The 25,968-nt window shown below is 46.7% G+C and overlaps 1 protein-coding gene across 1 annotated transcript in view; it reads left to right on the forward strand.

Annotated features, from left to right (window-relative positions):
• LOC142563685 (male-specific histamine-binding salivary protein-like) overlaps positions 1 to 25,968 on the forward strand; it is a 134,300-nt gene that overhangs the window by 10,174 nt on the left and 98,158 nt on the right. The window contains exons 3-6 of the mRNA XM_075674281.1: positions 6,432 to 6,492; positions 7,776 to 7,831; positions 15,699 to 15,852; positions 17,480 to 17,693. Of these exons, the coding sequence (XP_075530396.1) occupies positions 17,637 to 17,693 (57 nt within the window). The 5' untranslated portion in view covers positions 6,432 to 6,492; positions 7,776 to 7,831; positions 15,699 to 15,852; positions 17,480 to 17,636. The remainder of the gene's footprint in view (positions 1 to 6,431; positions 6,493 to 7,775; positions 7,832 to 15,698; positions 15,853 to 17,479; positions 17,694 to 25,968) is intronic.

Here is a 25,968-nt window from a genome sequence, read left to right on the forward strand (position 1 = left end):
AAGGCGGTATGACGACGATGGCATGACGACTATATGATGATGTTGCTTAAGTGATAACAAATGTAAAATGACAGCGTGGCAATGGTGGTATGAAGACAATGGTATGACGAGGAGGGCATGGCGAGAGCCACATAGTGAAGGTGAATGATTTTAAGGGAAAGATCGCGACGGCATCATGAGGGCAGTGTGACAGTGAATGTGTGCAGACTGTATGATGACGAAGCCATGACGATAATGGCATAAAGAGAGTCAGCTGATGAAGTTGAAATGACGATGACACAAGGACTATGACCACCTTACGACTGCCAGCACCTGCCTAGTGACCCAAGCTATTAGCCATGTTGGGCCACTGGGTCGGAGTAAAAGGTGCGACGATGATGGCACGACGAGTGTCGGGGCACGTAGCTAGAATTGCGACGACTGAACGATCACTACAGTGGTGTGACAATGGAAGCCGGAATGGCAATGATGAAACGATCGCGGCAGCATCACCACTACAACCCCATACCAAGTGGCCGAATTTATTAGGCAACTAGGACCACTTGGCTTAGCTATCAGGCAACGTGGAGTATTGGGTCGTGGTGAAAAGGGTGCCGACGATGGCACGATAAGTCAGATCACCAAGCTGGAATGACGACGATGGAACGACCACGATGGCATCATGACCACGAATGGCCCAAGAAGGTAAACAGCTGAGGCCACTGGCCCGGTGTTAGAGGCTAGATAGTTAGGCTGAAGGAGGCAAATAATTCTAATCACATTAATATAGTGGAAGCTAGCCTAGCAGAAGCCTCATACTGAACCTAAATATTTCCACTCTGACTACTAATAAATAAGAGACGGCTTAAGACTCGTCGCTCAAACAAAAGGGGAATCAAGGGAACGAGGCCTTATAAACGACACAGAGTAGTGCATGAAGTACCTAGGTGTTTATTTATTTATTTATTTATTATTTATTTAGTCATACTGTTAACCCTCACTTGAGGGTCGTTACAGGGAGGGTCGGTAATTGAATTGTACATAGAACAAACACTGAAGATCATTTGTAGAAGAACATTTGTAATACATAGAACATTTGTAGAAAAAAAACACACAGCTACATGCAAGGAACAAATATAAGCTATACAGTGTTAGCGAAATACTTATCAAGGCCAACCTCAAAATCACTCATAGCATTTTTTGTACCACATCATTCGGTAATTCATTCCACATTTTAATAGGGTCAGGAAAGAAAGAAAAGCGGAATAAGTCTGTTCGAGCTACTATTGGTTGCACGAATGTACTGCGTGTTGTTCGTGGTAACCTTTTGTGAAAGAGCGTCAGATAATCATCCTTGTTTATTTTCACATCTGCGTATTTGAAAAAAGCAATTTCAATCGCTGCTTCTGCCTTCTTGATTCCAGTGGTTCCAAGTTACATATTTTTAACATTTCAGATACCGAGTCACGTCGTCGATATTTAGAGCAGATAAAGCGAACTGACATTCTTTGAATTCGTTCTAGTTTATGTTTTAAAACCTTTTGATGGGGGCTCCACACAGCACCAGCGTATTCTAGGCTCGGACGGATATATGTCTTATATGAAATCAACTTGACTTCTTTCGTCGCCTGGCGTAATTTCCTTTGCAAGTAGCACAACTTCCTGTACGTTGATTGGCAAATATTTTCAACATGAGGACAACAATAGGGGCCTGGAAGCGGGCGCTTTGAACGCAGCCTCTTTCAGACCAGCTCCATGTTTTCTGCTTCAATATCGGGTATTGTGGACTGATGATGTTGCTCGAAGTTCTTTCATTTTGGTGCGATACTTTTCTTTCTGCTTCAAATCCACTGGCCTTTCGCAGAGTGTTTCTTTTTCAATTATATCTTCTTTGTCTGCAGGCGACGAACAGGGTTTATGAATAGTGGCGAAGTAAGGACTACATTGTAATGCTGCTGTGTAAAATCGGTGTTGGCTACGAGCAGATCATTCCAGAGCACACGTTCACCGCTCCTTGAAGTTGGGGCGTTGAAATAAGAATTTATTCAAGTCCCGAGAAACCCGTTCCGCAAGAAAATTCTCTGCTGCGTAATAGTGGGCTGGAAAACGCAGCTCGACGCCTCTTGCTTCAGACAAACTACGGCCTTTCTCGCTTAGGAACGCCGGTCTGTTGTCTGGAACAATGACCATGATATTGAAGATATCCCCCTTTAGAAAATAATTTACGGAATTCACATTCTCCCTGCCAGCTTTAGTAGCCACAAACCACGTACACTCGTCCGCTGCAACAAGGAATGCTTGCGTCTTTGGCCCCCTCGTCCTCCCTACTTAGCGCAGAAAAATCAAGTTGTATTGATTCCAAGAATATACTTTAATATTCCAGCGTGACATTTTGTTTCTACACCACCTGAACTTAGGTTTGCAAAGTTGGAACTTGGGACACCTAGTTATATATTTAGCGATATCTGTCTTGATGGCTTTCCCCGTGAATGTTCGCATTACATTTCTGTTTGGTTTAGTGAGTTCATCATGTATTCCCGGCTCCGTGTGGTGATTATAGAAGAATAAGAATGGTCCGTACAACTGTTTCGAGCGCTCCTGCTTTGCCCGCTTTGTATCTTCAGGTTCTCCGTTCCTCGCCACAATTTGATGATGTTCAGTACTTTATGGATAGTTTTTTGGTGCATCAAATCTAGACAAAGCATCTGCGTCCTGGTGCGAATGTTCTGGGTGATGCGCTACTTCGAAAGTTTGCTGTTGAATTTCTCTCACCCATGTTCCCATTGCATCGTTTGGCTGTGTGAGTGGCAGAAGGTGACTATGAGCTTGGCTATTCGTAAACAATTTGAAGCTTCTTCCTTCCAGGTAGCTTCTAAAATACTTCAATCAAAACTACAGCCAACGTTTCATTTTCTGCCATAGCATAGTTTACTTGCGTCGTGGTAAATGTTTCAGAAAAATATGCTATCACTTGAGGCTATGTTGCAACAAGCTTGTTGGCATGTCTTTGATAAAGAACGGCTCAGGTACCATAATGAGAGGCGCCAGGGTACAGTTAAAATGGCAGGTTAATGTGTGGTAGCATTGAACATAGTCCAGGGAAATAATTTCAGCAGGTTGCGTGTAACATCGCTTGCAGTATCCAGAACACGCAAATGGGAGCTCCTTTTTGGGTAAGGGCTGTGAGACATTTTGTCTTCAACACATAATTCTTCATGAAGGCCCGGAAATGTTAAGAAAGGCTTAAGAACACTCGTAGAGAGTGCAGGTTAAAGGGCTTAGCAAGGCTCCTAATACAATGAACACTTTCTTCTTTGATACTCACTCACTCTTCGTGAGATTGATCTGAAGGTGTGTACGGTTCAATGCACCTAGAACCATTGATAGATAGCTAATGTGGTCATCTCGTGTTGTTGTATAGAAGACTATTCCCTCGACACAGACTACAAAATGAGACAACAAATTTTTTGAGCACAGAGTTCGTCATTTTCTGTAGAGATAGAGAATAAACATGCTCATTACCTAAGTAAAGCTTTGAAGAGGCGTCCTCATTCCAGAATGCCTGGAGCTTGGGCCATGTACTCGGCCCTCGCAATCAGACGTTTCTGATTCTCGAGGTCGGAGCTGGCCGAGGCTCTCTCCGAAAGCTCGTTGGTTTTATAAAAGTTTGTAGTATGTAATGGTGCCTGCCTGAAATAACCTACTATGTGCCTGAGGGACCCGGGTTTAGCGCAGAAACGGCATTGCGGAGAGAATAGTATACGAGCTATCAGGCGACTTCTGATTTGGTGGGGGAATGTATCAACTTCTAGAGCACTGAGGAATCGCTCCTGCTCTCTACGTAGCGAATTCATGGGGGTGCGTACGTTTGCGGGTTAGTGTGTAGTGTTATGTAATGTCTTGTTACGATGCTAGACAGTACATATGCGGGGTTTAGGATTCTTTGGCTTCGGATGGGTGGGTCAAATCTCGAGCCACGTGGTTTTCCGCCTCGTTGCCAGGAATGCCATGATGAGCTGGCGCCTGATCTTGTTGGCGGCTTTTCATTGATACTTTTGAGCACATCGACATAAATTTTGCCGCTAGCGAAGAAGGCGACATGCCTGTTGAGAGTCGGTCTGTGACATCAACCTCTGTTTGGGAAAGCGCGAGGGCAATGGCTGCTTCTTCGGTTGGGAAGGGATTGTGTCGGAAGAGTAAAATGCTGCTCCGGTGTTCCTTGTTGCCGATTATCATGGCTGTTGTGCCTGCACGCCTAGGGAAAGACCCCGCATACGTGTTGGCTGTAGAGGGATGACTCCCGTCTTGATTGTGTATGGCGCCGGCGCGAGTCTCCCTTCGCTGTGGGTGCTGCAGAGAGGACATGTTGCGAGGTAGGGGAAGTTCAGTGATGCTGCAACGGGTGGCATGGGGCAAGCTCACAGTCTGAAGCGCCGGATGGCTGAGCGGGGCAGAAAGCCCAAGGCGTGAGAAGATAAACCTCCCATCTTCCCTAATCACCAGTCTTGTTCACTGGCTGGATAAATATGCCTCAATCAGCTTCGGCCATTTGTGCATTCCTAGTCGTAGCAGGTGTTCTGTAGGCCTACTGATCGGCAGGTCCATCAGCGGCTAACTGCCTTTGTTATCATTCTGTTAATTTTTTTTTATTTTGGTAGCGTTGAGTAGAGCATATGGAATAGCATAAGTTATTCGAGACACGACGAAGGCTTGGGCAAGCCGAAGTGTTCCCGCCTCCCCTATGACTCTGCCTTGGTCCTTATTCTCCAGATGATGTGGGTTCCTTCGGCAGCTGTATTTTTAAGCATGTTGACTAATATTGTGTTGGTGGGATCCCCCAGGAAAATTATCCCCAGTATCTTTACGCTCTTAGATGGAACGATGGTGTATCGCTCCAGTTGTATGTTCATATGGCGGAAATGGGGTGCGTGCTTGATTCGTGGTGAGAGCAGGAGTAGCTCCGACTTTTGGGCTGTGCAGCTGAGGCCGCATCACAGCTTAGTCGCTCACCATGTCTGCCGCTTTTTGTAAGCGGCTCTCAATTGTCCCGATTGACCCTGTGGACGACCACATGATAGCGTCGTCGTCATATGGGCCATGACGGATTTCCGGGATGTCATTGAGGAGCGACGGAAGGCCTATTAAATTGATGTTGAAGAGAAGGGATAGCACGGCTCCCAGCGGTATCCCACACGCACCCAGGAGGAAGATGTTTGATATTTGGTCGTCGACCTTTACGAATGTCTTTCTGTGTGAGAGGAAATCTCTTAGATAGTAATTACATGCTGGCCACATAGCCACAGATGTTTAGCCTGGTAAGTTTGCTGTATGCTTGGCGTTATCGAACGCCCCTTTAAGATCTAAGGTGACAATAGCGGTGGGGGTATTGCGTGTCGCTGACCCAATCACCTCCTCTTCAGCTGAAGTAAGATCTTTTGAGAGGAGTCGACGGGTTCCTGTCATCGTTGTTGGAAGTTTCCCGATTTCAAGAATTGTTGTAGCCTTTTGAGAACAATGTACTCTAGTAGCTTTCCTGCGCACGAAGCAAAGGAGATTGGTCGTAAATGGTGGTTCGTGGCTTGCCTGGCTTGGGTATTAGACAAACCTCCACCATATTCCAGGCCTCGGGAAATTTTCTTTCTCTCCATACTTTGCTCACCTGAGCAGTAAGCTGTAGTAGCTTACCGCTCAGCCACGCCCCTGACGTTTTCCACCCAATTGGGAGCCGTTTATATTCGTAGATGTTTGTTAGTTAATTCGAGTTTAATGGCGCCAAAGCGACTAAGGCCATGCTGCGCCAATTACAGGACAGTAAAAGGACCAACGTTAAGGCTGCATTAGCTTAAAGTCGATGCAAATGCCCAGTTTAATATAAAACTCGAACAAGTTAGAGAATGGCAGTAAAGGATCATCGCCCAATATTGATGATGTGTAGTGTTTTGTGGCGCAAGGGCCAGATTTGGCCAAAGAGCGCCATGACAAATGGTGATGTTAACGATGTAGTATGGAAGATGTGACTTGGCTGTAAAGTGGCCTAAAAATAGTCGCTGTAAAGTGCGTAAAATCTACGTGCTATAAAATTATGGCAATGACTAATGACGAAGACTGTGAAGATTAAAATCCGTCGTAAAAGAATGATGCATTGTTTAAAATATTCGAGACGTTAAATTGCTTACAGCACTACTGCCTCGCCAGTGCCCTTGAACCACAAGGGCCTAGAGGTATGTGCTATTCAAAATAATTATCGTAGCGGCATCCTCTGAAGAGAGGAAGCGCTACGAACGTGTGGGGCTAATAACATGCAACACAACATCTTTCAAAAAAGCTAAGATGGCGTTGGTGTCAAAGAGTGGTTCTGCACCAAGTAACATAACAGGATGAAAGGGGATGTGGTGCCTGTATGCTAAGAGAATATGTTTTTTTCTTTCGGGTTCGGCTTCCCGACACTCCAGTAGGACGTGGAGGAAGGTCAGCCTCTCCCCGCATCTACCACAGGTTGGAGGCTTGTTTCCCGTGAGTAAGAAGTTATGTGTGCCAAAAGTGTGTCTTATTCTTAGACGGCAGAATAGGACATCTGTCCGGCGGGATTTTGTTACAGGAGGCCAGAAAGCTAATTGTGGCTTTATTACATGCAGTTTATTATTTGTTTCCATGTCCCACGAGCGTTGCCAGTAGTTCCGCAGTTTTCTGCGCAAGTAGGGCCTCAGATCTGTGACAGGGACTGCTGCGGTAGGATTTACAGAATACGATGCAATTGATGTGGCCATCTGGTCCGCCAGAACATTGCCTTCGATGCCCCTATGACCGGGCACCCAGCATATGATGACATGCTGGTTACATATATACGTTTTACATAGGACGGAATAGAGTTCGTTGATGACTGGGTTTTTGTGCTTAGAAAATGACATTAGGGCCTTCACAGCACTTAGGGAGTCCGTATATATAACTGATTTCTCGAGTTTTGATTTCTTTATATACTTTACAGCCGACAGCAGTGCGTAGGCCTCAGCCGTAAAGATGCTTATTTCCGGATGCAGCACATCGGATTCCGAGAAGGATGGCCCGACGGCTGCATAGGACACCCCCTCGCGTGACTTCGATGCGTCTGTGTAGAACTCCGCGCAGGAGTGTTTGTATTGGAGTTCCCGGAAATGCATTTGTATTTCAATCTCTGAAGCGTGTTTTGTGACTTGCATGAAAGATGTATCGCATTGTATCCTGCCACTCCCAAGGAGGTAGCAGCTTGGCTGGATTCATTAGGCGAAGTTCGAGGAGTGGAACATGCATTTCATGACTAAGCTCCCTCACACGCAGCGAGAAAGGCTGTCTTACGGAAGGACGATTACGAAACAGTGTAGCATATGTCATATCATTAACGGTGTTAAAACAGGGATGTTCAGGATTAGAATGGACTTTCAAAAAATATGTTTGGCTGATGTATGTTCTCTGGATATGAAGTGACCACTCATTCGATGCTGCATATAAACTTTCTACGGGACTCGTTCTGAAAGCTCCTGTGGCTAAACGGATACCCAGATGGTGAACAGGGTCTAGCATCTTTAGCGCGCTCGGGGCGGCAGAGTTATATACCACGGCACCATAATCTAATCGTGACCGGATGAGGCTCTTATAGAGATTCAATAGGCACTTCCTGTCACTACCCCACGTCGTCTGGGATAGAAGTTTCATTATGTTCATTGTTTTTAGACACTTTTCTTTAAGATGTTTAATGTGTGGGACGAAAGTGAGTCCGTTGTCGAGTATAACACCTAGAAATTTGTGCTCTTTGTTAACAGGTATCTGTTGTCCACACATTTCCAAGCAAGGATCCGGAACCAGGCCTCTCTTCCTTGTAAACAGCACGCAAGAACTCTTTTGAGGATTGATTTTAAAACCATTTTTCTCTGCCCACCCTGACACCTTGTTCAAACCATGCTGTACCTGTCTCTCGCATACTGCGAGGTTACAGGATTTGAAGCTTATTTGAATGTCGTCCACATAGACAGAATATAAAATGGCCGGTGGTAAGGAAGCACGAAGTGTTGTCATCTTAACAATAAAGAGTGTGCAACTGAGCACGCCACCCTGGGGTACACCGGTTTCTTGTATAAAAGGACGTGACAGCACATTGCCTACTTTCACGCGGAAGGTACGATTGGACAAGTAACTTTTTATTACGTTTAGCATATTTCCATGAATGCCCATTTCTGACAAATCTCTCAAGATTCCGTAGCGCCAGCTCGTATCGTACGCCTTCTCCATATCGAGGAATATCGATAAGAAAAACTGTTTATGTACAAACGCGTCACGAATATGTCCTTCAATACGTACAAGATGGTCGGTTGTGCAGCGCCCTTGTCGGAAGCCACACTGATAGGGATCAAGCATTTTGTTTTGTTCAAGAAAACGAATGAGTCGCCGATTTATCATTTTTTCAAAAAGCTTACACAGGCAGCTTGTAAGAGCTATCGGACGATAGCTTGCCGCCATGGATGGGTCTTTCCCCTGCTTCAATACAGGGACCACAATTGCTTCTTTCCATGCAGCCGGAAAGTATCCTGCAGCCCAAATAGTGTCAAAAATTGTGAGTAGTGTAACTTGGGTGTCATTGTGTAGGTTTTTGATCATTTCATACATGATTTTGTCAGAACCCGGTGCGGAGCTCTTGCATGATCTCAAGGCAGCTCTGAACTCGGCAATACTAAATGGACAGTTGTATGGTTCATTCTTTCGACATTTTCCTATTAGTGGCTTACATTCTTCTATTTGTTTGTATTTGAGGAAGGATTCTGAATAATTTGTTGAACTTGACACGCTCTGAAAGTGCTCCCCAAGTGAGTCTGCCTGGTCTTGCAGCATATCACCCTGTGTGTTTACCAGAGGGAGTGAGTATGTTTGTCGCCCTCTAATTCTATTTACGCGGTTCCAGACTTTCGCCTCATCTGTAAACGAGTTAATACTTGATAAAAAGTTCTGCCAACTTTCTCTTCTGGCCTGCCTGCGGGTTCTCCTGCCTTGAGATTTTACTTTCTTAAAGTTGATAAGGTTCTCTGCAGTGGGGGAGGCGCGTAGCAACCCCCACGCTTTGTTCTGTTTCTTACGAGCAATCCTACATTCGTTGTTTCACCACGGGACACGCCGTCTGCATGCCAAACCACTTCCTTCAGATATGCATTTAGATGCGGCATCTATTATGAACGCTGTAACATACTCCACAGCTGCATCAATTCCTAACGAGGACATGTCATCTCATGATATACTAGTTAAGTTTCGGAATTTCTCCCAGTCTGCTGTCTCAATCTTCCACCTAGGAGCCTGTGGTGGATATTCGTCTTCTTTAAGTGTTGTTAATAGTATGGGGAAATGGTCGCTTCCGTAAGGATTATTCGTAACTTCCCATTCGAGTTCTGGCAGTATGGACGGGGAAACTATGCTCAGATCAATTGAAGAAAAGGTGTTGTTTGCAAGAGAGTAATATGTGGGATTCTTCTTATTCAGAAGGCACGCACCAGAAGAAAAAAGGAACTGTTCAATAAGACGACCTCGCGCATCTACACGAGAGTCGCCCCATAGAGAGCTGTGCGCATTGAAATCGCCAAGAACAACATAAGGTTCTGGCAATTCGTCTATAAATGACTGAAATTCATGTTTGTTTAATTTGTAGTGTGGGGGTACATAAAGCGAGCAAATGGTGACGAGTTTATTTAAAAGAACAGCTCGAACCGCCACTGCTTCAAGGGGCGTTTGTAGCTGTAAACGCTGACAGGAAATACTTTTATGAACCAAAATGGCAACACCGCCTGATGATACGACAGCATCATCGCGGTCTTTGCGGAACTTAACATAAGGTCGGAGAAAGTTAGTGTGTTGTGGTTTTAAATGTGTTTCCTGTAGACACAGCACTTTTGGATTGTGTTTTTGGATAAGCTCTTGCACGTCATCAAGGTTCCTAAGAAGACCTCTAACGTTCCATTGAATAATTTGTGTATCCATATTGAAGGTTAAAAGTGCTGTGTGTATGGAAACAGGTGATGCCTTAGGTTACAGAGCTCTTTCGAGGCCCTGTAACAGGGGTTCTGCCCTTTCTGGAGCGTTCGAGTGAGCCTCGCCGCTCCTTAGGCGCTTGGTGCGCCTTGGGGATAGGTGTAGTGTCCATTGCCTCCTGTGAGGCGCCGGACACGTGCTCTTGCGAGCGGGAAATTACCAGCGAGGGTCCCGCCTTGGAGGGCAAGACCCCTGCGCCCACCAGCCCGGAGGTCGATGGGGCTCCCTGGGGGATTTGGCTGCGCCGGCCGTTGCCAGCGCTGGAAGGGGCCGGGGAGGTTGGGGCAGCCTCGGCTGCGCCCACCTTCGGGGTCGGTGGCCCCGTCTGCTGTGTTGACGGAGCAGCGCTAGCTGCAACCGCCGCGGGGGCAGATGGCGTTGCTGCCGACTCACGGCTTGTGGGTCGGACAGCCGCCGGAGGCCGTTGTGACGCTGCCCCCTGACGCGCCACTTCGGCAAAGCTAGCCTTAGGTAGGTATGCAACCCGCCTGCGTGCCTCTTTGAAAGATATGTTTTCTTTAACCTTGATTGTAACTATTTCTTTTTCTTTTTTCCAAGACGGGCACGACCGCGAATACGCGGCGTGCTCGCCATCACAGTTCACGCAGTGTGGAGCGTTTTCGCATGTTTCAGAGGTGTGTTCTTGGGCACTACATTTAGCACAAGTTTGGCGGCCTCGGCAGCTCTGCGAGCTGTGACCGAAGCGTTGGCATTTGAAACAACGCAGTGGGTTTGGCACGTACGGCCTAACGCGGAGCTTGATGTACCCGGCCTCGATTGACTCGGGCAAGATACTTGATCCAAAAGTAATTATTAGGTGCTTTGTCTGAATCTCTTTACCATCCCGCCTCATCTTAATTCTTCTGACGTTGATCACATTTTGTTCGCTGAAGCCCTCCAGGAGTTCCGCTTCAGTCAGCTCAAGCAAATCATCATCTGACACAACACCACGGGTGGTGTTCATTGTACGGTGAGGGCTTACTGTTATGGGGGTCTCCCCAAATGACACTAGTTACGGTAGTTTCTCATATTGTTTCACATCGCGGAGCTCCAAGAGGAGGTCGCCGCTTACCATCCTCGACACCTTGTATCCTGGACCAAAAACATCATTGAGGGACTTTGAAACAAGGAATGGAGAAATGTTTCGCACTGTTTTGGTTCGCTTTTCGGAATGAATAACGTGGAAGCGGGGAAAATTCTGGGTTTGGCGTCCAAAAAACTTGAAGACATCTTCGGTGCGCCCTCGTTTCTGAGGGCGATCAGCAAGGGAAGGGAAAGAAGTTTCCATGGAAAAATGTATACATTCGGCAACAGCGCTGACCGCCCACCAAGGAGCCCAACAAGGGGACGCAGCAGAGCTTGCATGCAAGTCTGCACGACGCCAGTCGTACGCCGTCACTATAACCGAATATGGTGTACCCAAGGTTGGATAGCCACACAGGGTTAACCCTTGCCGCCAGGAGAAAAGAAGTAAAAAGAAGAGAGAAGGAGACAGGAAAGGTAAAAAAGTGAGAGATAAAGACGAAGATTCGAGGAGGGAGAGACAGGAAAAGGCGACTGCCGATGTCCTCCAGGTGGGTCAGTCTGGAGGTGCCGTCTATGTGAAGCCGAGGCCGAAGAGGTGTGTTGCCTCCGCCGGGGGGCCTTAAAGGTCCGAACACCCAGCATCGGCTCAACCCCCAGGATCCCCTTTTCCCCAGACACGGCTAAGCCGCGCACGGCTACACGCGGGAGGGTCCAACCCTCGTGTGCTCGGGTACGTGGTGTCGCAACACACCAAACGCCTGCTGACGCAGACGCCCCTGCGGGCGTCGCCCAATATTAAGGCAGGGTTTAAAGTAATATGCAAGTGATACAAATTCTTCAGATGCTTCTACCTCTGTGTTTCACTATGTGGACATGACAGAATGATGCGGTTTACTATAAGCGATTGGTGACATTTCTCCCAAGTTGGTGGGTTTTTTTTCGAAGTAGAAAATTGTGTGTTAGATACGTGTGTCCAATTTGAAGTCGACATAACATTACCTCTTATAACCGCCTTGGTGACAGCATATTAGTTAGTTGGGGTTTAATGGCGGAAATGCTACTCTGGCCATGCTGCGCCAGTCACAAGTCTGCAACGCAACACAGCGTTAAAGCAGGTAAACCTGCCGTGCATTATAGTTGGTGTAAATAGCCAGTAGTCTCTAAAAAGTTAAAAAAGTAAGTATATGGCACAAGCGGGTACATGCACATTTTGGCACAAGTATACCAACATGGCATGGTACCCAGCAAAACCTAATTGATCTGCCGTATTTGTTTAATGTTACCATGTTTAAAATATACCCAAATAGGGGTTTACATTTGGATTTCCCGTGGAGAGCCTTCAGTGTGCCTAATGAATCAGTGTATATCAGTGTATTTTCGTGCTTGTCAATGATGATCGTTTTAACTACAGTCCATATTGCGTAGACTTCGGCTATGTAGACAGAGGCATGTTGTAATAATCGAATATCTGTTTCCCAATTTTTTCATTATGGCCCCTACACCCACGTGTCTTTTTTGTTTTAGAGCCATGAGTGCAAAATTTTGTGTAATTTTGATATTTGTCCCAAAGAGCCCGTCATACTTGTCTAATGGGTTCATCTGGGGTGTTTTTCTTCTTTAATGTATCAATGTCCAGTCACATACCGGTGCGAAACCGTACCACAGGGGCAAAGGCTGTGGCTTTCTGGCAACCCGCAGGGCTTTGCAAGGAATGTCATAATCCCGAATATATTCCTTATACCGCAGGACAAGCGGCTTAATCGTGTTCCGTTTATTTGTACAGTGTAAGCATGAGTTGCACTATGTGACAATGTTGAAGCATATGTGAATTTGTGTGTGTGGTAAGGAGTGAATTTTGAGTACACAAGAAAAAGTTAGTAGCACTTTGCGCTGCTGTAAAGGAGGTTCATTAGAGTCAACGTATAAACTGTGGAGAGGCGATGTTCTGTAAGCACCACTTGCCAGTCGTAGTCCAAGGTTATGAATTGGATCAAGTCGTCGGATGTAAGACTGTCTGCCTGAACCATATAGATGCTACTACAGTTTAATATGCTACACACCGAAGTACGGTGCGTAGCAGGCATTTACGGTGAGTGCCCCAGCGCTTCTGGGACCGAACTTTGAGGATGTCAAGTACATTGTTCGCTCTAATTTTAAGGTTATTTATGTGCGCGAGAAAAATCAACGTTTTATTAAACAGAACAGCCAGAAACGTGTGCTCTTGTTTTACCGGTAGGGTGGTTTCCTGTAGCTTAAAGATGCGATCTGGTTGTTTGCCTTTTTTGTGCAAAGACAATCCTAATATCTTTTGCACTTGAGAAGCGAAAATTGTTTTCAGATGCCCGCTGCGTTAGTTTGTTTAATGTGATTTGAATTTCGCTAAGTTCGATGCACGACATGCAATTTATAGATCATCCACATATAATGAATGCATTATAGAGGATGGAGTTACATTATTGAGCGAGTTCATTTTCACTACACGCAATGTTGTGCTTAATACGCATTCTTCTGGCGCACCATTTTCCTGAAATGTATGCACGTGACAGCACCGTTCTTAAACACGCTTGCAATGTTTGGTGCGACATGGAATCGGCTTGTCGTACGCCTTCTTTAGATCAAAGAAAACAGTGAGATAATATTGCTTATGTAGAAAGGCCACGCGTATCTTGTGTTCTAGCTGGACTAGGTGAACCGTTGGAGAGCAACCTTTGTTGTACCCACACTGATTGTTATGCAGCAAGTTCTCGGTTTCAAGGACGTTTGCCAATCTTATGTTTATGATGGCTTCATAAGACTTTGCAAGACAACTTGCGAGTGCTATAGGTCTCTAGCTGGTTGCTGTTGTGGGAGGTTTTCCAGCTTTCAAGAAAGGGATTGTGCGGGCTTTCTTCCACTCATTGGGCATTTTTTCCCGTCTCGCAGATTATATAAAAAACGAAGCAAGGTTTCAACTGCGTTAGGAGATAGATGAGCGTGTATTGCGTAATGCGTACTCTTTCCGGACCAGGTGCTGGTTTTTTGTCAGTAGTGAGCACTCTATTGATTTCCGGCAGTGTTAAAGGGGCATTATACGATCTCTTTGAACTTCCTGTGGTCGGAAGCTTTACTTTTTCTGCTGATTGCTTATATTTTAGAAATGTACCAGAAGAGCTTTGTGAGATTCAATTGTCATGAAAACGCGGCCCCAATATGTCTGCGCGTTCTACAAAATTTGTTGGTGTGCCTGGGGGTGAGAGTATGGGTATCATTTGAGGTGCGCAGTCGCCTCGAAACTTACGAACCTGGTCCCACATCCTTTTGGAAGTTATCGAGCTATTTATTGACGAGACAATTTTTCCAGGGCTGTCTTTCTGCTTGTCTGTGTGTGTACCTGGCTTTGGTTATGGCTTTTTTGAAAGAGAGTAGATTATTTTGTGTAGCGTATCGGCGAATGATACCCCAAAATATGTTTTTTAGCTTTTGGTTTGTTTACAGTCCTTCGTCCACAGCGTTTTAGGCTTTTTCTTAGGAAGTTAGAGAATTGTGGGATTGTCTCTTCTGCTGCAGCAAGTAAACAGTCGGTAATCTTAACATTCATTTCGTCTATGGTTAAATCAGCTGATATGTTATCCAGAGTGGCCTTTTCAGTAAAACGAAGCCAGTCTGTTAGATGGAATTTCCAACGGGGTGATCCTAATGGTATGGTAGGAGAAGGAGATGTTTTTAAATGATAGCAGGAATATGGTCACTGCCATAGGGGTTGTCAATAACAGTCTATTGAAAATCGCCAAAGAGAGACGGAGAACACAGTGCCAAATCCATACAGCTCATACCTGTTGTGCTTGAGAAGCAGTAGGTTGCCTCACCGGTGCTTAAAAGGCATATATCGTTTGTTAGGCTAAAATATTCAAGAATTTGATCCCTTGTGCCAGTTGCTTTACTACTCCCTAACGTGGCATCTGCGTTAAAATCACGCCCTATTAAAAAAGGTTCAGGTAGCTGGTTGAAAATTAACTCTAGATCTCTTACAGTAAAATGTGAATGCGGCGGAATGTATATTGAATAAATGGTGATGGTTTTGGGAGCTAAAACGGTGACAACAACCGCTTCTATGTGACTGTTAATGGGAACTTCTCTAGCTGCAATAGCACCCTGCAGAACAATGGCTAAAAGACCCGAAAGCCGGTTCGCCTGAGTACGGTCGTGCCGTACAACCGTGAAACCTTTTAAAATGCTCTTGTGTTTTTCGTCAAGTGTATTTTCTTGTAAGAACTCGGACACAGAAGAGAAGTTAATTGACATGTTTTCGATGTCACCCAATTGTGTAAGAGACCTCTACAATTCCAGTGGATAATAAAAGCCACTATGAAACCGAAAGTTCAAAAAATGAAATTACTAAAATAATAGATAAGATGTTAGGTGGAAGATTTAAAGAAGGCTAATAACCTCTAAGTTATCACTTTCATATTATAGGTGGTAATTGGGACCTTGTCCCTCTTTCCTCACTGGATGAAGTGCTTGTCCTTCAGCGTCAATGACACCGGGGCTCCTGGTTCGACCTCCAGCGCTCTTTCTGAAGCGCTGGAGGACCGAGAGTTGGGCGTCGAAACACTTGTCGCGCGCCTTGTGGTTCCTTTGATTTTAAGGCCCTGCGAAACTGGTGTCTGCAGGCCCTTTCAAAAGGATGGAGCAGCACTTACTGCTTCCACCGCGGCGGCTGGAGTGGTCACTGCGGCACCACTGCGCGTGAGCTCGGAGGACTCCTGAGACCGCTGTGACGCTGCCCGTTACCTGCGTTACATCGGTATAACTTCTTAGCGGAAGGTACGATAGTCGCGTTCTGGCTTCAAAGAACGAGATTTCTTCTTTCACGGTTACTGCAATTACTTCTTTTTTTCTTTTTCTTGCAAGGGCAAGATCTTGAGTAAGCTGGATGGTCTCCTTTACCTTAATGCAATGTGGGGAAGAAGTGTAGTTTTCCGGTTGATGATCATTGGAGCTGCATTTAGCACAGGTTGTTTGGCCTCGGCATGCATGTGAAGCATGTCCGAACCTTTGGCACTTGAAGGACCGTTTTGGGTTCGGGATATATGGTCTGACGTTTACTTTTGCGTCCCCTGCACTGAGAAAGGTAGGCATTACGCTTGTTCCAAAGGTAAGTATGACATGTTTTGTCTGAATTTCTTGGTCATTTATGCGGATGACAATTCTTTGTACTTTTGTCACATTTTGTTCCTAGAAATCCTCAAGGAAGCCCTCATCACTCAGGCCAATAAATTCTTCCTCTGATATCACACCCCGGCTTTTATTTGGGATTCCGCGTGGTGAAATTGCTACGGTCGCGCCGCCAAAACTGGTATATGTTCAGAAAGCTTTTCCGCTCAATATTTGTAATTTAGTTCTAGGAGGAGGTCCCCGCTAGACATTTTTGAGGCTTTGTATGTCGGTCGCGTTATGTCTTTCAGATTCTTGGCCACCAGGAATGGAGAGAGCTTTCTTACTCGTATGTTGTTTGCACTGTGGGCTACATAGTACTTGGGAAATGTTGGGACTTTGCTACGAAAGAACTGGAGCGGTGCTTCGGTGCGGCATCCTTTCAGATGCCAATGATAGACAACAGAAGCTTGCGCTGCCATAAGAAAATCTGTTTGCTCGGCCAGAGTGCCAACCGCCCACCACGGAGCCCAACGAGGGGCTGCGGCAAAGCTTGCGTACACGGTGCGCATGGTGTACCCAACGTAGGACAGTCACACAGGGTTAAGATGAAGCTTTAGCTCGGGTGCTCCTATGTAAATATATGTAAAAGGAGAATTCGTTTTTCTCGGCAACCACTGCACCAAATTTGACAAGGTTTGTTGAATTTAAAAGAAAAGCTTAAAATCCAGTGACAATTGGTTTCGAACGTTTCAGTTAGGTCGTGAATTTTTTATTAAAAATTTACAAGATCAAAAATTTGCAACAAACGGTACTATCAAGTTAACAACTCTGTAACTGAAAAAGTAAAAATGATAACACAATTCTGTTAATTGCATGTAATAGTACATCTAAAGCGAACAAAATTCATATGGTATACATGAATATAAAATAAATTTGGTAATAGGGAAATACAACTTTTGCAGAACCCATGTAAACAACGTAACAAATTAAGTTAGGACGTAAACTGACATATCAAAATTGTCCGCTTTGAATGTTGTAATGGATGCCGTTTACAGAAGCGCGATATCTTTCTTGAGGCAGAGATATGAATTTGTAAACTTCGTGCTTCTACATTTTTTTTCAAACTGTCGCATATTTGAAAATCTTTTTAACAATATGCAAGCCCTAAATCGAAATATCGCTTCCAACAGTCGCTAGAATTTAACTTTCTCTCTCAAATGCAAGAAATTTCATTAAAATCTGTCCAGGGGTTATCTCAGAAAAATGTTTTTGTGTTTTATGTGTATCTGAATAGGCCGCGTCGGAGTTCGGCCCGAGCTAAAGCTTCCTCTTATCCCTTGCCGCCAAGGAGGAAGGAAGTAAATGGAAGAGAGAAGAAGCCAGGAGACGCCGGAAAGTGAGAGAGAAAGACGAAGATTTGAGGAGAGAGAGAAGGAAAAAGGAGACTGCCGATGTCCCCCAGTGGGTCAGTCTTGGGGTGCCATCTACGTGAAGCAGAGGCCAAACAGGTGAGTTGCCTCCTCTAGGGGTCCTTAATGTTCCGAACACCCGGCATTGGCTCAACCCCGAGGATCCCATTTTCCCCGGAGACGGCTAAGCCGCGCACGGCTACACGCGGGAGGGTCCAACCCTCGTGTGATCGGATACGTGGTGTCACAACACACCAAATACCTGTTGGCGCGGACGCCCTGCGTGGTGAAGAAGCTGAGGTCGGCTAGATCACAACAGATTGCTGAAGGTGCGCTTATAGAAGTCGAAAAATAGATGTTCTAACACATTCGTGCCTATGCACAAAAGTCGCAGTTTCGCCCGACAGGCGAAGCATTCATTGCGATTGCAAATTATTGGAAAGCTATACGAGGTAAGGTTAGTCATCATCATCATCATCATCACCATCATCATCACCATCATCATCAGCCCGGTTACGCCCACTGCAGGGCAAAGGCCTCTCCCATACTTCTCCAACAACCCCGGTCATGTATAATTGTGGCCATGCCGTGCCTGCAAACTTCTTAATCTCATCCGCCCACCTAACTTTCTGCCGCCCCTTGCTACGCTTCCCTTCCCTTGGGATCCAGTCCGTAACCCTTAATGACCATCGGTTATCTTCCCTCCTCATTACATGTCCTGCCCATGCCCATTTCTTTTTCTTGATTTCAACTAAGATGTCATTATTTCGCGTTTGTTCCCTCACCCAATCTGCTCTTTTCTTATCCCTTAACGTTCCACCTATCATTCTTCTTTCCATAGCTCGTTGCGTCGTCCTCAATTTGAGTAGAACCCTTTTCGTAAGCCTCCAGGTTTCTGCCCCGTAGGTGAGTACTGGTAAGACACAGCTGTTATAAACTTTTCTCTTGAGGGATAATGGCAACCTGCTGTTCATGATCTGAGAATGCCTGCCAAACGTACCCCAGCCCATTCTTATTCTTCTGATTATTTCGGTCTCATGATCCAAGGTTCATGAGACCGGATCATGATCCGGTCTCATGAACCCCGGGGCTTATGATCAGGGATCATGAGTCATTTTATCGCCCTGATAAACTGCTGCATAAACATCCGACTCATAACGGCACACAGCTGGACCACTGTGGGCGGCCGGTGGTCTCTGGGCATTGTGTCACGACGCATTTGCGAACTCAGTTTGCGTGCATCGCGACAGCCGTGGTCGCCTATTTCTGACAGGAATATGTGTGCACGGCACGAAATTGTGCTAACCGTGTAATTGCAGCTTTGTGGACATATAAAGCATCGGTGAAGGCACACTTGCGTTTGCAGTCGCTAGATGGCAAACCCAAGCGAAATGCATCACAAACACAATGGAAAGGGCCACGAGTGGTCAGTCACGCGGCAATAATGCTTGTATTCGCGGGCTTCTGTCACGCTCGGAATGGAATGGAAAAGCTTTACTGGTTTATATCTCAGAGAGATTGGCGGTGGGCCGGTGTCTTCGTGTCTTGAGTCCTTGCCGCTTCACAAGGTCGGCGACCCTATTCCGGGGCACCGCTGAGTCTTGCGGCCTCGCAGGCGTGCTGCACAATTGCCCGTTGGGCTGCGAGCTCGCGGTGAGCAGACCCTCCCATTGCCCCGCACTTGGTTTATTTACCTTATGGAATGCCAAATTACGCTTGCATTGCCACGTGATGTGGTATAACGCGGGGGTTGCCTCGCACGACGGACATGTATCCCTGTACTGGGTAGTTAACATTTTGTGTGGTGTGTGCAGGTTGAAGAACGTGCCTGCTTGCAGTCTTCGCCAGCTGACTGCCTCGTGTTCTGTGAGTGATTTGTGGGGTGGGGGGTACTTAAGCCTCCTTCGTCTGTAGTGGTTAAGTATTTCTGCATACGTCGGCTCCACCGTTAAGGGGTTTCCCACTGCCCTGCTCGGTGCGCGAGTTCGCAAACTAGGCTGTCCACCCTTGAGTTGCCCTCTATCCCGGTGTGTGCCGGTTTCCAGAAGATCCTACGTTTTATGTTTTTGTTAGGAGGCTCTGTTTCGAGGAGGATTTTCAGTGCTTCCTTACTAACTCTGCCTTGTATGTAGTTCCTGCATGTTGCTTTGGAGTGTGTTAGAATTATCAGATATTTGTTCCTGCGGTAACCTTCAGCCGCCGCTAGGGCTACGGCGACTTCTTCCCTCCTCCGTTACCGTGCAGTTTCTCAGGGTCGTGCATCTAATTGTTTCTCCCGTGCGGTTTACCACTGCTCCAGCGACTCTAAACATTCTAGTGTTGTGGTCCCATGGGTATACGGCCACGTCTATGTGCACTGTGTTTTCTAGTGTGGCTAGGTTTCGTTCCACGTAATCTGCTCGTGCCTGCCTTCTGGCGGCGTATAGATTCGGGTCCATGTTTCTCGGTAGGGGGCTAACCTCCATTGTCTGGTGAACGCTGTCTGGGATGCTAGTCGCTCGATCCTCTATTCCGTCTGTGTTACGCCCTATTCTTTTTAGGAGCTTGCGGCGGGTGGCCGTCTGTTGGAGCCTGGTGATCTGTGCGTTGAGCTGCGCTTCCGCGAGTTCTTCAAAGGTGTTGCTTAGGCCAATCTGTAACAGTTTATCTTTGGGCGTGTTTCTTGGCAGATGCAGCGCCGTCTTATACGCTTTCCTTAGTAGCGTTTCCGTCTGTTCTTTTTCGTGCTTGGTCATGTTGTGGAACGGGAGCGAGTACGTGACTCTGCTGACCACCAGGCTTCTGACCAGCTTGATTGTGTCTCCTTGTCTCATTCCGCTTCTTCTTTAAGATACCCTCGTTATCATTCGGCTTAGTTGTTCTGTCGATTTTTTGAGTAAGCTGATTGTGTGGCTGCATTTCTTGCTTCCTTGAATCCACATGCCTAGGATGCGTATCATGCTCCTTCCAGGTAGGGGAAGAAGAAGAAGACGAGTTCTTGACCAGCTGCTAGTCCTGCTTCGCTCGGATTTTCTCGGTTAAATTTCTGCCTACCGACGCCCCTGTGGCGGGCACGATATCAAAAGCAATGACGGACGTTCTACCTCCTCTGCCGCCAAGGTTGGGGCTGGCCTTCAAGCTGCAAGTCAGTCTGCTGCGCTGACCACCTCAACGCGACTCTGCCAAGGTTATTGAGCTGCTCAGACATCGACGACATGGATTCTGACGGCGGATATACCGAGGTCACAAATCATCGGCTGAAGCGAAAACTTCGTAGGACATCAAGCGTGAGTGAGCTTAACTACAATAAGCCGTCCACACAGCAAGCGTACACAATCGCCTACATCCCCGTCGCTGCTACAGGCAACCTCAATTCCCTCAATAGACAAACTCTCACTGCCATCTCGAGAGGCTGGCTCCAGGGCAAATCAGAGAGGTCCGAATTAATCCCAGAAGAAACATACTTACTGTTGATGTGAGTACACGAACCATCCTCGACACTTTGAAAGCTGTAACTGAGCTAGGAAATATACTTGTCCGCTCATTCGTCGTACATGGAGGCAGCACCACCGCCGGTCTTATCTACGATGCCGATACAGATATTGACAATGACTATCTCCCAACGCTAATCTCCTCAACTGTCCATATCACAGACATACACCGTTTTGGACGGTCGATGTGCATAAAACTCATTTCTGAGGGAGAGACCTTACCAACACATGTAAAAGTGGGTTATGTGCAACATCCTGTCCGTCCAAACATCTCTTGGCCCTTGCAGTGCCGTAAATGCTAGAAAATCGGGCATGTAAGTGCTGTGTGCGTGAACAAGATGACATGTCCGCGCTGTGGTGGTGATCACGATGAGTTGACGTGTGCTGGCTCTGACTTGAAGTGCCCTAACTGCGATGGGCCGCACGAGCACCGTCGAAGCACTGTCCAAAATTAAAGACTGAAATGTCCGTGCTAAGGAAAATGGTACGAGATCGATCTACACACAGAGAAGCAGCAAGGTCCACAGCCGCCAGAGGCGCTCAGGTAATCGCAGAAGGAGATCAGCATCGACAACAAGACAACCTGTACTCCAGGAAAAGTCGTCGCGCGTTCCTGCTAGTCCTCAAACTCCAGAGCCACCTTTAACCACGTCTACTCTTCTGAACACCAAGGACACTACTATATGGCCTTCCCTGCAATCTCGGAGTACAGAAGTGCAGCCGGAACGCCAGCGTGAACATGAACCTTTATCGTCAGATGGGCAAATCAAGGCAATGCTTGCACAATTGATTCATTCCTTGCGAATACTGCTCATCGGAGTTAAGACGGCCGTTGCCAAGGCTGCGGTGCAGATTCTAGACGCACTAAAACCAGTGCTTGCTGCTGTATAAAAGCTAGTAAATGCCATGGCATCATCAACTTCAAGGTTGTCACTACAGGAAAGGAAAGCGGTTCCGTAATATTTCAGTGGAACGCACGAGGTCTACGGGGTTGCCTGGGAGATATTAAACAGAGAGTGCTCAAGCATCGGTTTCCATTTATCGTAATATGCGAGCCGAATAGGACATCGCCGTTTAGACTCTCTGGATATGAACAATTCGCGTCTGGGACAAGTGGAAATACAAGCGACGTTTTACTATGTGTGCGATGTGACCTCACGTATTCGCTAAACCAAGTTCCGGTGCATAACAAGAACGAGTACGTCTCTATAACACTGAAGCTAAAGCGCCGGATAATCTCGATCATCGATGGCTATATTTCCCCCAGGGGAAGATTTGGCTCTGGACACCTGAAACTTGTTCTTGACTCTTGCCAAGGACCTCATATTATTGTAGGCGATTTCAACGCGCACCATCATCTTTGGGGTAGTAGGATCACAAATCTTCGAGGAAGACAACTTCTTAACTTCACAAGCAGCAATGATCTTGACATACTGAACGATGGCTGACCAACATTTCTTCGTGGAACAACGTGCAGCAGCTGCCTCAATTTAGCTGTCGCTTTACGATGCCTTTCGTCTTCTGCTGTCTGGTGCACAGATGCTGAAACGTATGGCAGTGATCACCTACCTACTTATGTACAACTGAGATGGTTTACAAGACTTCCAAGTTCTCATACGCGACGCACTGACTGGGATGCTTTTCAGAACAAGTTAGAAGAATCCTGCAAGTTCGTAATTTCACCGAAAGAGATTGTAGAAAGCATTAGAGCAGCAATGCACGCAACAACACGCATGATCCAAACATCAAATTCAAGAACATCCTTTGACGATATATATGAAGAGCTGCGGGCAGTCCAACGTCGCGCCGAGAGGAAATACAGGCGAACTAAATTGATATCAGACTTGAGGACAGCACGCCGTGTGCAAAAGAAAATTCAAAGATACTTAGACAAGCTCGACAGACAACGTTGGAGGTCCTTTTGCACCAGCCTGGACCCAAGAAAACCGTTGTCCACAATATGGCATGTTGTACGAGCACTACCATCTCCTCCACAACAGCTACGTCCCTTCCGAGCTTTGGCTATCATCCAGACGCGCAGTGAGAAGGAAATAGCGGAAGATTTCTGCACACACCTCTCTGGATCTACGACATCGATAGCTTCAGTGCTCAGGTGTTCTCCTCCAACAATGGACGATCGTCTCGACCTCCCCTTCACGCTGCAAGAGCTACGTGCAGTGATTTCCTCTTCAAGACACTCAAGTGCGCCTGGTCCTTATGGCATTACCTATTCTACCTTGCGCCATCTAGGCCCTCGAGCGACTGAAGAGCTCCTGGCTTTATACAATCTCTCTTGGTTCTCGGGAACTGTGCCTGCACACTGGAAGACAAGCAAAATCGTGGCATTATTGAAACCAGGCAAGACACCCCATGCTATGCTTTCCTACAGAGCTGTGGCGCTTGCCAGTTGCATAGGTAAAACCATGGAACGCATGGTTTTTGACGCGCCTGGAGTGGTTTTTGAAGAAACGTAATATATATCCAGACGCAATGACAGGTTTCCGAAAGGGCAGGTCGTCAATTGACAGCGTCATTGACCTAGTAACAACTGTTGAACATCAGAAACGTCGCCGTCGATTAACGCCTGCTGTCTTTCTAGGTATCAAGGGTGCTTTTGACAACGTTCTACATGATGCAATTTTAAATGCCCTAAAAGAATGTGGCGTCGCGGGACGTATGCATCAATGGATCGCTAGCTATCTTCAACAGAGAACGATATTCATGACAACTCCAGACGGTGAAACAAAGAACCACCCCGTCTATCGTGGATTGCCTCATGGAGGTCCATCGAGCCCAACCTTATTTAATATCGTTCCCATTGGACTGGTCAAAGAACACGCAGGCACAGTCTCGGTCTTTGTGTACGCAGACGACATCTGTATATGGACCACGAGCTAACGCGCTTGCACGTGCAAACGAAGCTGCAGCGCGCGGTGCCGATAACGTGGACATACCTTTACAGTCGCGGACTGCAGCTCCCACCGGAAAAAAATGTGCCCATGGCATTTACACGGAAGTCAATGGCCTGCTACCCCGTTATGACTGATGGGAAGATTATACCTTCAGTAACCCACTGCAAGTTTCTCGGAGTCATCATCGACCGTGACGTATCTTGGTCGAAGCACCTCTCTGGATTAAGAAAAACGCTAGACAGCTTTACTCAGATCATTCGACATATGTATGGAAAATCATGGGGCCCATCCAAGTGATCTCTTCTGCAGCTCTACCAGGCACTTTTTGTTGGCTACTTCCACTACAGTGCGCCTGTACTTTCTCGGATTAGTAAAACTGCTGTACGCACACTTGAAAGTGCTCAGGCTCGCGCACTGAGAATTTGCCGATGACTACCACGATATGCGTCTAATTGGGGCACGATTGCAGAGGCACGTGCGTGCCCAGCTCGATGATGATGATGAAAAACTTCATTTATCCCTCATTAAAGGGAAGGGGGAAATGGAATAGAGGGAGGTGGAAGGAACTACTTGAAGTAGGCCTCCTTTATCCTCTCAGCCCACTCCAGGATTGCCTCCTGAAGATCGGGCCTGGAGCTGTGCAAGGCAGCCTCCCACTGCTCCTCACTAGATAATAATTGCTTGAGGAAAGGGGGAAGGGGTTGCTTAGGGCGCCCCCACATGATGTGGTTTAAGTATGCTCTGGGAGAGACACAGAATTTACAAGAGGGAGAAAGGTAAATGGCGGGATGAATGCGGTGGAGGAGGTAAGGAGACGGAAAGGTGCGAGTCTGCAGCTTTCGCTACAGAACTTCACACCTACGCGGGGATTTGCCCATGAGTGGCGGAAAGTTTAAGCGGTCTAGTCGGTAGTGTGTGCAGATGTCATGGTAAGTAATAAGTCGATCCCGCGCTGTAAACGGCGCCTCCTCCGTGGCGAGGTCCGACACATCTGATGCCTGAGCCCGGACAGTAAATCCTCTGGCACTGGCTTGAGCCGTCTCTTTTCCGGCAAGGTCCGTATGCGCGGGAGTCCAGATTAATGCCACAGTTTGATGGAAAGGATGGGCCAAGAGGAGAGAAAAGGCTAGCTTAGAGACCCTACCCGCTCCGAAGTTATGTATGGCTGCTTTGGAGTCGCTAACGATAACTGATGAATTTGGCATTGTGAGGGCCAGGGCTATGGCCGCTTCCTCCACCTCCTCCTAGGAAGAGCCAGGAATCGAGGCGGCCGCAGCGACCTGGCCGTGAGAGTTAATGACTGATATTGCGTAATGATTTCTGTTCCCATATTCGGCGGCATCAACATAGAGCACGTCTTTAGAGGTGGAGAATTGTTTTTGGAGAGCCTTTGCTCGCTGCCTCCTGCGCTGTTTGTGATGCACAGGGTGCATGTTTTTAGGAAGTGGGGGGATGCAGAGGTTCTCGTGTATGTGGTGTGAAATGGTGTATTTAGTCTTGATGAGGGCGCCGGAGTGATAGAAAGAGTTTGTAGAATGTGTCGACCTGTTGCGGTATTAGAAAGTCTGCTATATTGGGATGTGAGGTGGGCTTCTGTGAGTTCAGTAAGTGTGTTGAAAGATCCAGTAAGCATTAGCCTTTCAGTGGAGGTACGTATGGGGACCCCCACAGCGAATTTATATATTTTGCGTAAAAGAGTGTCGATCTTATCTGATTCTGATTTAATTTTAAGGAAATGTAGATATGGTGTTGCGAATGTAATCTTACTGATAACGAAGCCTGAATCAAGCGGAGAAGTTCGGCCTCCTTTAGTCCGCCATGTTTATTGGAGACTCGCCCTAGAAGACGCAGGGTGTGATCGACTGTGGTGTGGAGTGTATGTAGGGTATATGTGTTGAGCCGGTTGCTTTGAATGTGTAAACCGAGCACCCGGAGCCTGTGCACTCTAGTAACGGGGATGTGGTTTAGGATTACCTCTATAATAGACATGTG

This window comes from Dermacentor variabilis, chromosome 11 (assembly GCF_050947875.1).
Source record: "Dermacentor variabilis isolate Ectoservices chromosome 11, ASM5094787v1, whole genome shotgun sequence".
NCBI lineage: Eukaryota > Metazoa > Arthropoda > Arachnida > Ixodida > Ixodidae > Dermacentor > Dermacentor variabilis.